The following is a 15,266-nucleotide window of genomic DNA, read 5'->3' as shown; positions in this document are numbered from 1 at the left end:
GTTCTCAACTGGGGACAATTTTGCGCACCCCTCTCTTCCCAGGGGACATTTGGCAAAGTCTGGAGACATTTTTGGTTGTCAAAGCTAGGGGTGGTAGGTGCTACTGGCATCTAGTAGGTAGAGGCCAGAAATGATGCTAAACGTCTTAAATTGCATAGGACTGCCCTCTTGCAACCAAGAATAACCTGTACCAAACTGTCAAAGTGCCAAGTTTGAGAACTCTGCTATAAAATGGCATATATACCAATAGCAGTTAAACCTGAAAATTTAAGAAAAAGGCAACAGATTTCAGTATACATTTGAACACACAGAAAAGAACATTTCAAAACTTAAGGATAAAACCAATTTAATTTTGGCCTTCATGATGTTGAATAAATGTCACATTGTTTCTTGCCATCATTAGTTTCTTGTTATTGCACTAATTATAAGGCTTATGGCCCTATTTCCAAAAATCTTTATACTTTGACGTGGTTCTTTATACTTGAAATAACGTCTATGGAACATATCAGTTAGCAAACTAATTTACACATACCAAATAATTTAACGTGGGAACTGGCAAAATACTGGCATTTTATTTGGCATCTGCTAAAATGCAAAAAATGGACAATGTATCTAAACTACTGTTTCTTTCTATTCAAATTTCCTCTGTCACCATCTGTGAAGGAAAAAAACACTCTATAACAGACTTTGTGTGTTTAATTTTAACCCAGGGCAAATTTTTATGACTGTGTGATAAACCCACAAAACTGGAGTTCACATCGGAAGCCCTTACACTACTAACCATAATGATACCAGTGGGCATTATCATTTTTAAAAGTGTAAAAAAAGTCAATGAGCAGATTGTCATTACAGAAACTCATTCTGCATCACACATATCACCCAAGAGATTGATATTTCATGCTTATAAAACTTAACATAAAATTAAATTGCAAATATTTTCTCACAATCTACTAAAATTATGGCCTAAGGCAATATACTGCTAATATGAAGCATTTGTTCAGCTCTAGTGGACATATTTCTATATGATTTATGTAAGAGAAGGCTTCATTTGCTTCTCATAGATTCAGTAATGAGGCTTCTTTCCTTATATTTAGCCTAGAAAGTGTATGAACTTCTTAGAAATTAAGCCAGCAAATATAGCATTGAATTATTAATAAATAATAGTAAAATTAACAAACTGAAGGTTTTCTCCTTGTGTGTATGACTATGCTGTTTCAAACATCAGCCATTCTTTCATTATCCAAATACATAAAGAGCAGGTCAATATTCTATATAGAAAATACATTTCATTCTTTCAGCACAAAAAGTAATAGATTTCAAGTAAAATAGTAGATTGTGATTCTTTTTCCCTGAAATCTAGAAAGATAAAAAAGAATTTCAATCATTAAAAAAAAAGTTAGGAATAACAGAAAGGAGAGTTGTGAAACCAATACTCTGTCTCAATCTATTGAGATGTGAGGAACACCGAGTCCATGAGGTAAAACAAAAGATAAAATTGATTTCAGTATTATCAACCCCATGCATTGTGAAACTTACACGTAGCACTTTCTAGGTAGTGAAGCATTTTCTCATTAGCATATTTTGTAATGCACATAGAAGGAATTAATGTCTTTAACTGGAACTTAAAAAAATCACTACACATTTAGCTTTATGCTGAAATCTGTTTGACAACTTGAAAAATTACCAGATTTTATACCAAAATATAGTAGGAAATACTTACCTTAAGCATTCTGCATCACTTTGAGGCTTTTCATTGATTTTTACTTTTTCTGCCTCTAGGTATTTGGTAGTACAAATGGCTTCATTCTTTTTATCTTCAAAAACTAAACAATTAAGAAAGTGCTTACAATCTTTAAAAAAATAAACATAAGAGTTAATTAACTTTACTCATTCATAAGAACAATACTCTAATTTTTGATGCTTCATGTAAAATGCCTGCACTCATGATTTTTATTTTTCTACTTTAATATAGCAATTAAAGGCACAAAAAAGATTTTGACAAAATTTATGACATTAAAAATACCAGATCTAATTCTGTTCATTTTAGTGTTTTATCTATTTCTGGTTCTTTTTAAGATTTTATTTATTCACTTGACAGAAAGATAGTGGGAGCATGAGCACATGCACCCACAGGAAGGGGGAGCAGCTGGCAGAGGGAAAGGGAGAAGCAGACACCTCACTGAGCAAGGAGCCTGATGCCTACTCCATACCAGAATCCTGGTATTCTGACCTGAGCTGAAGGCAGATGCTTAACCAACTGAGCCACCCAGGTGCCCTCCCATTCCTGTTTTACACCAATAATAACACTATATCCCAATAGGTTAGTACAGTTTGAAATAATAATATGATCCTGTTATGTGTATATAATTATATTCATCAGCAAAGTAAACTAAGCTCATAAAGATAATACCTTTAAGTTTTCTCTGCACAGTAAGTAATTCTTGTTCTAATTCACTCTTTTGTTTTTGAAGTTCACTTAACTGGCCACTATCATGTTCCATTGACTTCATTTCTAGAAACAAATAGACAAAAAACCCCACATTTTAACCATTTAGGCTTTGCTTTAAATATGTCAGCAATTATTAACTTGTGTCTGTAATCAAAATTTAAGCAGCACATGGTCAATTTTAAACTGACAAGAACAGATACTATACTTGATCTTAACCAAAAGGCCAAGAAGCAATTCATATGGTCAATTTTAAGCTCCAACAGGCTTCCCTTGGCCATCTAGAAACTGTCTCTAATGAACGGACCAGGATTCATTAAACAACAATGGGGTACAAAAGAATGAGTTAATTGATGGTTAGACTACCAAGAGAGAATTCAAAATAATGTAACATCACCAAGTAAAACAAGCTTCCCAATGAGATAATAAGAAAACTATCATTCATAAGTAAAGCATATTTAAAATATTTCATAGTACTCAACATATGGCTACAATTCTTCCATAACACTGCTAATATTGCTGTTTCTACCTAGAATATCTTTCCTCTCTTTATCCGCACAACAAACTCTAATTCGTCCTTTAAAGGTCATCTACTAATTTTTCAAAGGTAAACAGTAAATTAGAACACAAAATTTATAATACACGACATTAAATAACTAGCTAACTTCCTTAAATTTACAAAGAGCTCATATAAATCAGTAAGAACAAAAATGTAGAAAGATGAACAAAGAATATGAATAGATTAGTCACAGGAAAATAAAAAGAAATTTAAGTGATCAATAAATTCAGAGAAGTAAATTCAACATCATGCAATATCAAAGAAATGTAAATTATATCAACATAACAATAATGTTTTTGCTTGTCAGATGGGCCAAGGTTAAAGTCAGTGATAATGCCCAGATTGTTAGTAGTTTAGGATATTAATTTAGGAAAGCAAGTTCTCTCCTATAGGTTGGTAGGTAAATTGACTAACTCAGTGCTTTAAGGAGTATAATTTGGCATTAATTCTCTCGATATTTTTGTCAACCTAGCAGTTTCATTAGATTTTACCACAGAAATATAGTCACTAAAGTATAGGGAGATATATATTCGGATAATTAGAGGCCCCTATTGATGGTCATGTAGGTTGTTTCTGATTTTTATTTTGTATTGTTTTCTTCTGAAATCACCACCCGTCCCTCCACCTGTGAACCATTTCCTATCTTCTCTGGGAACTTTACTTCTCTCTGGAATTTTCAACTCTACTTCTCCATGGGCTCCGACCCATCAGTATTTAATATGTTCAAAAATCTCCCATCTAAGAAACAGAAATGCAAAAAGGACAACACATTCCCCACTAAAAGTCTTCCCCTGACCTCATATTCCCTTGGGTTACTGGACTTTCCCATCCAGAGAAACTTTGTTTCAAGGGCTTCTGGGCACTAATGATCACCATTTCCTCTGATCCCGCTGCTCAACCCATTACAACATGGCCTCTGTCTTCCTCTCTTCTTGTCCCCATCTGTTCCTTCCCCTAAAGATCACCAGAGACCTCTCATGGCTGTGTCTTAGTATTTATGGTTGACAGTTTGACAACATTTAACTTGCGCTGATCACTCCCTCAAACACGGTGGTGGTCTCCAAGGTGATCTCCATTTCACACAGGTGATCTCCTGCCTACCTTTTACATTCTTCCCTGGCCCTTTTCTTCTTCTTCCTTTGAAAATCCTGGTGTTCCTCAGGATTCTATTATTTTCTTTCAATACATTTTTCCTGGGTGACTCCCAAATTTAACAGTCTCAGCCTAAATCTCCCTCAGCGCTCTTGACTTACTGATATTTACACTCAGATTTGTCATGTGGCTAATTCCTACCACCCTTAAGGTCTCAGTCTGAAGGTCACTTGCTTGGGGAGATCTTCCCTAACTCCTAGTCCAGGTTAAGTTCTCTTATTATATGTTCTCACCTCATTTTACATGTCTCCTTTTGAAGCGGTCATTGATTCATAACTCTCTCTCTCTCTCTCATACTATTGGAGACAGAGCATTAAACTAAACAAAGTCCTGCCATTACAGAGTTTAAAGTTTCATATGTAAATGTTATGATATACGTAGAGATGGGCTTTGTGAAAGTACAAAGACCAACAGTACCAGGACCATGGAAGTAAATCTATTAAAATAAATGCATATTTCTGGAAGAAAGGATACAAAAAGAGGCCTACAACAGTACTTCTGGTATCAAGGACTTTTTTCCTTATCACTTTTTTAGAGGAATCATTTACGTAAAGTACATCCACATCCATATAATTCTTTGAATTTTGGCTGTCATATACTCATGAAACCACCACCACAATCAAGAAACCATATATTTCTACCAATCCTGAAAAGTTCCTCTACTTTTTTTGCAATTTATTCATTCTGGTCCAGGCAACCACTGATCAGCTTGTTGTCACTTGCCTGCTTGTTGTCACATACACTTTGTATTGTATATGTGTTCTTTTGTGTCTAGCTTCTTTTACTCATCATATCATTTTGAGATGCATCCATGTTGTGTGTGAGTAGATTTGTTATTTTTTATCTTTGAGTATTCTACTGCATGGGTACACCAATTTTGTTTACCCATTTACCTCTTAATAGACATTTATGTTCTGTTCCGTTTTTGGCTACTGTGAATAAAGTTACTAAAAACTTAGTGTGGATGTATGTTTCAGTTCTCTGGTGTATCTAGTTGTAGAATGGCTGGGTCACCTAGCAAATGTATGTTTAATGTTTTAAGAAACTGAAAAACAATTTCCAAAGTTGTACCATTTATTTTACATTCCCATCATACCTTATGAATTTCAGATGCTCCACTTTATCGCCAACACTTGATATGACCAGTCTTTTTAATTAAATGCATGTATAGTGATATAACATTGTGGTTTTAATTTGTATTTTAAAAGATACTGAGTATCTTTTCAAATGTTCATTGGTCATTAGTGTATGCCCCTTTGTGAAGTTCAAATCTTTACCCCTTTTTAAAAATTTTTTTAAAGATTATTTATTTATTTATTTATTTATTTATGACAGACACAGAGAGAGAGAGAGAGGCAGAGACACAGGCAGAGGGAGAAGCAGGCTCCATGCAGGGAGCCCAACGTGGGACTCGATCCTAGGTCTCCAGGATCACACCCCAGGCTGAAGGTGGCACTAAACCTCTGGGCCACTGGGGCTGCCCTTTTCCCCCTTTTAGAGTAAGTTTTGTTGCCTTATTATTAAGTTGTAAGAGTTCATCATAGTCTAGGTAACAGTACACCAGCAGATATATGCATGGCAAATATTTTCTCCAAGTTGTGGTTTGTCTTTTGATTTTCCTAATAGTTTTTAAATTTTATTTTAAATCCAATGTATTTTTTTTTTTTACTTTTATGGTTCATGTTTCTGTGTCCCATCTAAGAAATCATTGTCTATCCAAACCAAGATAGCAAAGATTTCCTATTATGTTTTCTTCTAGGAGTTCCATGATGTTAGCTTTTATGTTTACATGTATGTCCATTCTGAGTTAATATTTAATATGGTGTGAAGTAAGATTTAGAAATCATTGTTTTGCAATGGATGTCCAATTGTTTTAGCACCATTTACTGAATAAGAATTTCCTTTCCTCACTGAATTGTCTTGTTACTGTTGTTGATAATCAATTGACTTCACATGAGTAAGGCTATTTCTGGACTCTTTCATTCGAATGGTACCTATCTGCCTATTTTTAAGCCAGTGACACATTATCTTGATTACTATAGCTTTTTAGCAAAATTTGAAATCAGGGAGTATAAATCCCTAAATTTTGTTCTTTTAAAAAATTGTTTTGGCTGTTCTAAGTGATTTACATTTCCAGACGAATATTAGAATCAGCTTGTCATGGCTTAATAAAACTTAGGATTTTTACTGAGATTCTGTTAAACCTATGATTTGAAGAGAACTGATCTACTAACAAAACTGAATTTTCTAATCATGAACTTGGTAGATCTATTTATGTAAGGTCTTCCTTAATTTCTCTCAGTAATTCTCCGTAGTTTGTAGTGTAGAAGTCCATTATGTCTTTTGCTAAATTTGTTTCTATTTTTTTTGATGCTGTTTAAATGGTATTTTTATTCCACTTTTCTATTGTTTGCTGTTAATATATAAAAATTCAACTGTTGTTTTTTTGTGTGGGGTGGGGAGAGAAGGAGAGAGAGAGTGGAGAGGGATGTATAGGGAAAGAGAAAAAGAGAATCTTAAGCAAGCTTCACTCCCAGTGTGGAACCTGATTTCATGACCCTGAGATCAGGATCTGAGTCAAAATCAAGTTGGAGGCTTAACCAACTGAGCCATCCAGGTGCCTCTCAATGGATTTTTAAATATATACATTGTATTCTATAATCTTACTATATTGAATTAATTTTAGTAATTGTTTTATAAATTCCTTATAATTTTCTATGTAAATTATCATGTAACCTGTAAATAGAGGCAAATTTATTTTGTCTCCTTGAAATGGTTAAAATGACTTGGACATCCAGAGTTGTATTGAATGGAAGTGGTAAGAATGGGCATCCTTGGCTTATTCTCAATCCTTTTGGGGAATGCATTTAATATGTTACCATTACATATGATATTGGTATTCAATATTTCACCATTAAGTGTAATATTAGCTGTAAGCTTTTCAAACAGATTCTTTATCTGGTTGAGAAAGTTCCCCTCTATTCCTGGTTTCCTGAAAGTCACATTGGGCTGTTTAGATCCATTTGCCAGTCTCTTTTTCCAGTCCTTTATGTTATAGCTGTCATATATGCATATGGTATACATGTATACAAACTGCTTCTGCATACATTATAAATTCCACAAGACAATATATTATTTGCTTAAATTGTCACATGTAGCTTTTAAAGTTTAAAAAAGAGGTATTCATAATTATCTATATATTTGCCATTTCTGTTTAATTCATTCAGCATGATCTGAGTTTCTGTTATCATTTTTGCTTCTATTTTGAGGACTTCTTTAGCATTTCTTGTCATTCAGGCATGATGGCAATGGATTCCCTTAATTTTTATTTATCTGAAAATGTCTTTATTTTAACTTCATTTTTTTAAGGATATTTTCACTGGATATAGAAAAATTTTCTTTCAACACTTCCAAGATGTTATTCCACGGTCTTCTTGACTTTATCATTTCTAGTGACAGGTACATAATCATTAGAGTTATTGTTCCCCGTTTTCAAAGTTTTCTCTTTCTCTTTGGTTTTTTAACAGTTTGACTATTATTGAATAGCTAGGCATAGATCTATTTGAAGGTATCTTATTTGGGTTTGCTGAACTTCTTGAATCTTCAAATTAATGTCTTTTCAAAAATTTAAGAAATTTTCTGCCATGATTTCTTCAAATATATTTTGACAATTCTCTTTCCTTTCCTTCAGAGATTCCAATTACTTGAATGTTAGACCTTTTAAAATTGTCCCATAGGTCCCTATGTTTCTAATTTTTTGTTTAATTTTAACTTTTCTTTTTCAGATTGGACAATTTCTTTTTTTTTTAATTTTTTTAAATTTATTTATGATAGTCACACACAGAGAGAGAGAGAGGCAGAGACATAGGCAGAGGGAGAAGCAGGCTCCATGCACTGGGAGCCCGATGTGGGATTTGATCCCGGGTCTCCAGGATCGCGCCCTGGGCCAAGGGCAGGCGCTAAACCGCTGCGCCACCCAGGGATCCCAAGATTGGACAATTTCTATCAATCTATCTTCATGTTCACTGGCTTTTCTATCAGTTCCATTCTGCTATCAAGCTTATTCAGTGACATTTTTATTTAAAATAATTGATTTTTCAGTTCTAATGTTTTCTTTTTTTACGTTTTCTATTTCTCCACTGAGATGATCTATCTTTTCATCTGTTACAAGTGCATTTTCCTTATCTCACTGAGCATAGCTCAAGAATAGCTGCTATAAAGTATTTGATAATTCCAATATCTAGATCATTAGGGGTTTGGCATCTCATGGTTTTCTTTTGACACTAAGTCACATTTCACTGATTCTTCAGAGGTCAAATAATTTTGGATTGTATCCTGAAACTTGTAAGAATATCATGTTGTGGAGACTTTGGATATTTTTGATAATAGAATTCTAATGAGTGTTAAGTGGTATCTCATTATGGTTTTGATTTCCATTTCTCTAATGACTAGCATCTTTTCATATGCTTAATGGCCATACCTTTGGGGAAATGTTTGTTCAAGTCCTTTGCCAACTTTTTAATTGAGTTGTTTATTTATTGGCTTTGAGTTATAATTCTTCATATATTCTGCACATGTAGGAGCACCTGGCTGGCTCAGTTGGTAGAGCATATGACTCTTGATCTCAGGTTTGTGAGTTCAAGCCCTACTGGTTTAAAAATATTCTGGATATTAATCCCTTATCAAAGATAAGATTTGCAAATATTTTCTTCCATAAAAAACACAACTCATTCTTTTTTGTGATATACAGAAGATTTAGTTTTAATGATATACAATTGGTCTCTTTTTCTTTTGTTGTCTGTTTTTGGTATCCAAGAAATCACATCTAAACTCAACATGATGAAATGTTTCCTGTATGATTTCTTGTAAGACCTTTGTGGTTTTACTTCTTAAGACTTTCATCCATTTTTAGCTAATCTTTGTATATTGTATAAGGTAAGGGCCCAACTTCATTCTTTTGTATGTGGTATTCAGTTTTCCCTGCTCCATTTGTTGAAAAAACTGTCCTTTCCCATTGAATAGTCTTGGGACGCTTATAAAAAAAATCATCTGACCATATACAAAAGGGTTTATATTTGAGCTCTCTGTTCTATCCTGTTTTTCTATATGTCTGTCCTTATCCTAGGACCACACTGTTTGATTACTGCAGCATTTTAGTAAATCAAGAAGTGTGAGTCCTCCAATTTTGTTCCACTTTTTCAAGATGGTTTTGGCTCTTTGGGATCCTTTAGGATTTCATATGAACTTTAGAATGTGTCTTTCAGTGCATGAAAAAATGCTGTTGGGATTTTGATAGGGATTACATTGAATCCATACATCATTTTGGGGTAATAATATCATCTTAACAGTACTAAATTTTCCAATCCATGACATGGAATGTCTTTCCATTTATCTGAGTATTCCTTAATTTCTTTGAGTAATGTTTTATAGAGTTTTCAATGTACAAGTCTTTTACCTCCTCGGTTAAATTTATTCCTAAGTATTCTTTCTGATACTATTGTAAGTGGAATTTAATTTTTTTTCCTTTTTGGATCACTTATTGCTCATACATAGAAATGCAACTTATTTTTGTGTGTTGATTTTGTATATTCCAACTCTGCTATATTTATTTATTAGTTCTAGCATTTTTTTGTGGTATCCTTAGGTGTTCTATATATATAAGAGCATATCATATGGGCATAGAGATAATTCTACTTTTTCCTTTCCAATTTAGATGTCTTTATTTCTTTTTCTTGCCTAATTGATTTGGCTAAAATTTCTAACACTATGTGAATAGAAGTGGAAATATCCGTGACTTTTTTTTTATAGAAAGTTAGTTACAGAGTATGTACCCATTTAACTTTGTATTCTAACTTGTTATTGAAAATACACATCAATATCACCTAAGGACAAAAAAGTTATGTTCCCTACCCATCCCACAGAGATTCTGATTCAATAGGTCTTGAATGAGACTCAAGCATTCAATATTTTTTGAAGCTTTCCAGATGCGTGCCTCTGTCCTACACTGTCTACTCTAAGTAATTTATCTATGATAACATTATTTCCATCATCTATAAAAAGAAACTAAAAATATAATTCTCATATTTTTGAGGGCTTAATTATGTGGCAGGCAGCATTCTATGTGCTTCAATATTATTTCATTGAATTCTCACAACAACCTTTGTTAAGGTCATTACTATTAACCCCTTTCTTTACAGATGGGGAAACTGGGCCAAAGAAAAGTCAAGCAACTTGCCCCAAATCACATAACTACCAAATGGTAAAATTAAGATTTAAATGAAATTAACATGACATTAGCATTTATAGTCTTTAGGATAGTGGTTGTTATATACAATAAGCCTGATAAATATTACTTAAAAGTTGTCATATGCAAAGCAAAACAATAAATTATTCATACTGATAGCTCCAAGTCAAAAAAGTTAAATGCATTTATTATTCTCCATTTACTAAAGGCATCAAAGTAACAAACAGTATATTTTAGAAAGGCTTCCATTAAAAACTAATTATCCATTTAATATCATTTATATTTTCATTCTCTACTTCCTTGACTCCCATTGATTCCAATCTATTACTACCAGTCTTCTACTGCTCTACTCTATGCTACTGCACTTGACATCTTCTGATTGTCAAATTAATAACCTATTTTGATTTCCACTAATTAAAGAAAAACATATTTTGTTTTTGGTTTCTAAAATATTACTTTCTGCTGGTTCTCCTCTTGCCTTCTTTGAATGCTCTGTCCCATTCTTTTTCTTTCTTTCCTTAAATGTTTCTGGCTTTGGTCTTTGTTCCTTATCTGTGTCCCCCCAATAAGTTTTCTCAGAATGATATCACTGACTTCTCTGGATTCAGTTCCAAACTTAATGGTCTAGCTCTGATTTCTTTTACCAGCTTCACAAACAACTCTTCCCCTGCCACCTGGGAATTCCCCTCTGTGTATTTCATAGACATCTCCACCTAAAAATACCTGAAACAAAACTTATTTTGTCCAGAAAAGGCTATATAGTTCCTACAGGCTTTTCTATCTCTGCTCTTCCTCCTGGTACCACATTCTACCCAAACTCTGATGTTTGAAAACTATAATTCATCCTTAACTTTATCTATTTTTGTTCACATTAAAAAGTGATGAAGTCCTGTTATTGTTCCTAAACATTTCTTTAATTCAACCTCTCTTCTATTTGGCAAGGTCTTTAATTCAGGATCTTATCACAGATTACAATAACCTACATGCTAGGGTTCCTGAAATGAAATTCTCCCCACCCCACTGTGTAACCTTGTTTTCTAGTTTAAATTACATTGATGGTAAATGAGGTACATCCCACCAGTCCTACCCCTAATATGGCTTCTATCACACTGTACTATAAATATCTGCTTACATATTTGATTCTTCCACTTTTTAGTTTTATACCCCAAAGACCTAGAGCAATGCCTATCACATACAGAAGGAGCAATAGATATTTGTTATTGAATGAATGACTAAAATGCTCATGTCACACCTACGTCTAAAGAACTTGAGATTGCTCACAGTAAAAGATACATTTCCATTAGGTTAATTAAGAGAAAGGTAAAAGAATAGCTATGCAATAACCCAATTTACTTATGAAAAGGTTAAATTTCTGGAACATCCATTGATTCAAATAAGTTATTTTCATTAATGATACAAAAATGAGGTGGTATTATATACTCATACCCCTCTTCAAAATGTTCGTCTGGTTTTCTAAGTCAGATATTTCAATCTTGACATTTTCTTTTATCCAAAGTTCTCTTTTCTTTGTTACTTCATACTCATTATTGAAATCTGTAATTTCCTTAATAAATTTTTCTTCCTCCTCTGTCACTTTTTTCTTCGCAGCCTCCTGAAAAACAGAAACAAAATATGAAATATAGATGGTAATTGTACTGTTATTCTTTAGTGATTCAAAATGCAATCATTTTGAATATTAACAACAAATATATAAAATTATAATTCCCATTATTATTACAAAAATGCTTTATTCCTCCAGCAATATGAAGCTATTACATACCAACTATTTACACATGGAAGTTTTATCTTTAATATTTTGGGAGTATTATTGAGGTAGAATTTCTACTACTCATCATTGTATCTGTGTTTATATATTAAACTTATAGCCATTGGTGCCATTTGGTCATTGCAATATAAATTTGGGTAAAATAATTAAATGTCCAAACCTGAACATGAAAATGTACACTCAAGGGAATTACTTCTATAGAAAAAAAACAAACAAGGAAATCGAAGGAAACCTTTTAAAATATAGCAAAGGAGGTAAAATTATATATTTATTTCCAAGTCAGTTCTACAAAATAGTTTACATTTTATGAAACATGAATATGAAAAAGAAATAAGAATTTCCAGAAACTCTAGAACCTAAACACTACTGTATTTTTCTATTTTTTTTCTAAGAAATGTCAATTAGTTGTGAACTACATTGGGCACTGGCCATGTTAACATAAGTACCAAGTCTGTTGATTTTGACTTCAGATATTTTTAATATTTTTAAATGTATTTTCTTTAAAATGTCAATTAATTACAAGTCACATTCCTAAACTGGCCCTGTCATTTAAAACTACTGAGTCTGTTGGTTCTGACTTAAGATAAAAAGATAAACAAAATCTTTTCACCAAGATCCATAAATATGCCTAAAGTGTGAACTCTCTGCCTTTCAAAAGCATTAAAACCAGGGTCTCAAAGCCTGAGCAATTCAAATCAGTTTCACTCATTTTTTTATGCTTATTACAATTGCAAATAATTTCTATATTGCATTCCTGCCAATAGAATTCTTTCAAACTATATTACTCTACCAACTGGTTTTAAATAGCACTTAATACTTTTCCATATCTGAACAGGAGTATCTGCCAATATGCATACAGATAATTTTCTAAAAGTACACCTAAGTATATTTAAATACTTTTCAATACTGCTAGTGAAATAGATATTTCTAAGTGGCTGTAGGCTTACAAAGGCTTGAAGAAGCATATTCCTCTGGTTTGTAATTTCACTACACTGTCTTTCTAAGGCATTTTCATGAATTTTCCAAAGCTGTAAGAGGAAGGCTTTTTCAGAAAACTGCTGAACCTTTAAAGTAAAAAAACAGAAATCAGAATGAAACAATTAGGGTGCCTTAGTTAAGAGAACAAATATTAACCTTAAAAACAAAATAAATTTCACATTAAGCATCTTATTTTAAATGCACTATCATATATTATTTTATAAGTGTTCTATAATTACAAGTTTTAAAATGTTTTCCCCCAATAAGACATAGGCCCCTTATGGGCAGAAAATGCATTTTCTTTTCTCTTTGCAATACCTAACACATTTCTTAGCTTACGTACCAAAGCTTTTTAACTACACACATTGAAATCTGCTTCAAGACAGCTTGTGTTAAAGAGCAAGTTTCTATTCTCATCACTTATAAGGAAGATATGGATGAATTAAACATGTATACAGTATGACTAATAAAATGAGATAAAATCTACAAACCACAGGCAAAAACCCAGTCCCATGACTACAGTTATACTAAGAAAAACACAAATCTGCTAAAGTCCTCAAATGCTTTTGAGAACTCATTTTTTAATTTTAGTACCTCATTTGGTTCTAGTTAGCAAGAGACATAATAAACATTAATATTGGATATGTAACTATTATTTCATTTGGGCCATAAAGAATAGCATCTCTTGAGACCATGAATATTGAAATGGAAGTCAGGAAGCTTTAATATATAAAAGCTAAAATTGATGCCAGACTGGGAATAATCTTTCCTCTATATTCAGTACTGGCCCTCATAAGAAAGCATCACTTTTAGTTTGGGGCTGTTCCCATCTCCATAGTGAAAAGAAAAAGGAAATAAATTCAATTTAAATTGCAGAAAGCAAGATTTATGTTAGCCATAAGAACTTCCTGAAGGTGAGAGACAGAGTGTGAAATCTCTGTCCCAGAAGATACTGAATAGTAAAGAGCTTAGGAATAGTCTAGTCCAGAGGCAAAGGGTTGGCCTGAAAGAGATTTTGAAATGATATGGCTAAAAAGTCCTGGAAATACTGGCATTAAAAAAGTAAGAGAAAGAAAGGAACAGAAATAAAGCATAAAATATGATCTTGCATGTATATTATGTCATGGCACATCTACTCACACCTTTAGTACTTGCTGCTGTTCTCATCAACTCTATCTTAAGAAAGACATCAATAGAGAATGAATAAAGAGATACAATTTTCATGACCAAAGAAACTCAGAAAAGGCTTTTAAAATGGGGGAAGCAGGACTGAGGCAGTTAGTTATCTTACAAAGAAGAAAGAAATCATAAAACATATGGCCAGATCTAAGAAATCACATAGAAAATGGTAACAATAGCAAACAGGAGTATGATCATGAATCTACCATATTTATTTAGAATAAGAAAACACTTCAGAGCTATTTACTATTTATTATATAAATGAGAATAAAATGAGTCCAGAAAAGTGAAATTCCTCAACAAAGGTAATGTAATTAATTATGGGCAAACCAAGGACTAAAATCCAGCTCTTCCGATTTCCTTTCTTCTATGGGACTAGAACTATTTCAAAGTAATTGAGATACTTTTGGAACTAAAAGGAACTCCATTCTCTGTAATAGTAGAAGGGTAAAGTATGTAAGTTTGAGAAACACAAAAAGTATCAGAACTTAATGAGAAAAGGTTGCTTGTAGTATACCCAACTCTCAGAATTGCTATTCTGGAGGGTAAGCATGAATGCATTCAAGATTGCTTTAAGACCAAATACTGGGCTGGATAAATTTTAATTCAATAAGGTATGTCACGTATGAATCAAAGTTCCTGAATTCTGATTGTTTCTGCCACAATCAGAATCTGTTGTGAAAGACCTATGATGAAACCCAAAAATGAAGAAAATATTAATCAGACTAAGAAATTTTTAAGTAAGACATAACTAAATTTATTATTCAGATTCAAAGAGCCTTATGTTAAGAAATAAAAAATTAAGGTGTCCCATTCCAGCTATTACCAACTAAGATCTAAAATTACACTGAGCTCATGTCCTCTTTCCTAAAAAAGAAAATAAATATTAAAGAGAGCTATTAGACAAGCTGTCATTTAATTG

At 32.8% G+C, this 15,266-nt stretch overlaps 1 protein-coding gene and 1 pseudogene across 5 annotated transcripts in view; both read right to left on the bottom strand.

The window, feature by feature from the left end:
- Positions 1-15,266, bottom strand: part of CCDC172 (coiled-coil domain containing 172) — a 57,610-nt gene that overhangs the window by 21,393 nt on the left and 20,951 nt on the right. For 3 of the 5 annotated variants that reach the window (XM_038578893.1, XM_038578894.1, XM_038578896.1), the window contains 4 exons: positions 13,135-13,251; positions 11,848-12,013; positions 2,411-2,512; positions 1,721-1,850 (listed from right to left, as the gene is read on the bottom strand). In XM_038578893.1, coding sequence (XP_038434821.1) covers positions 1,721-1,850; positions 2,411-2,512; positions 11,848-12,013; positions 13,135-13,251 — 515 coding nt within the window. The remainder of the gene's footprint in view (positions 1-1,720; positions 1,851-2,410; positions 2,513-11,847; positions 12,014-13,134; positions 13,252-15,266) is intronic. The other 2 variants (XM_038578895.1, XM_038578897.1) reach the window with 2 other exon arrangements.
- On the bottom strand, positions 2,552-2,684 carry LOC119866628 (annotated as a pseudogene).

This window comes from Canis lupus, chromosome 28 (genome assembly GCF_011100685.1).
Source record: "Canis lupus familiaris isolate Mischka breed German Shepherd chromosome 28, alternate assembly UU_Cfam_GSD_1.0, whole genome shotgun sequence".
Classification (NCBI taxonomy): Eukaryota; Metazoa; Chordata; class Mammalia; order Carnivora; family Canidae; genus Canis; species Canis lupus.
This window is presented reverse-complemented; position numbering and strand designations above follow the sequence as displayed.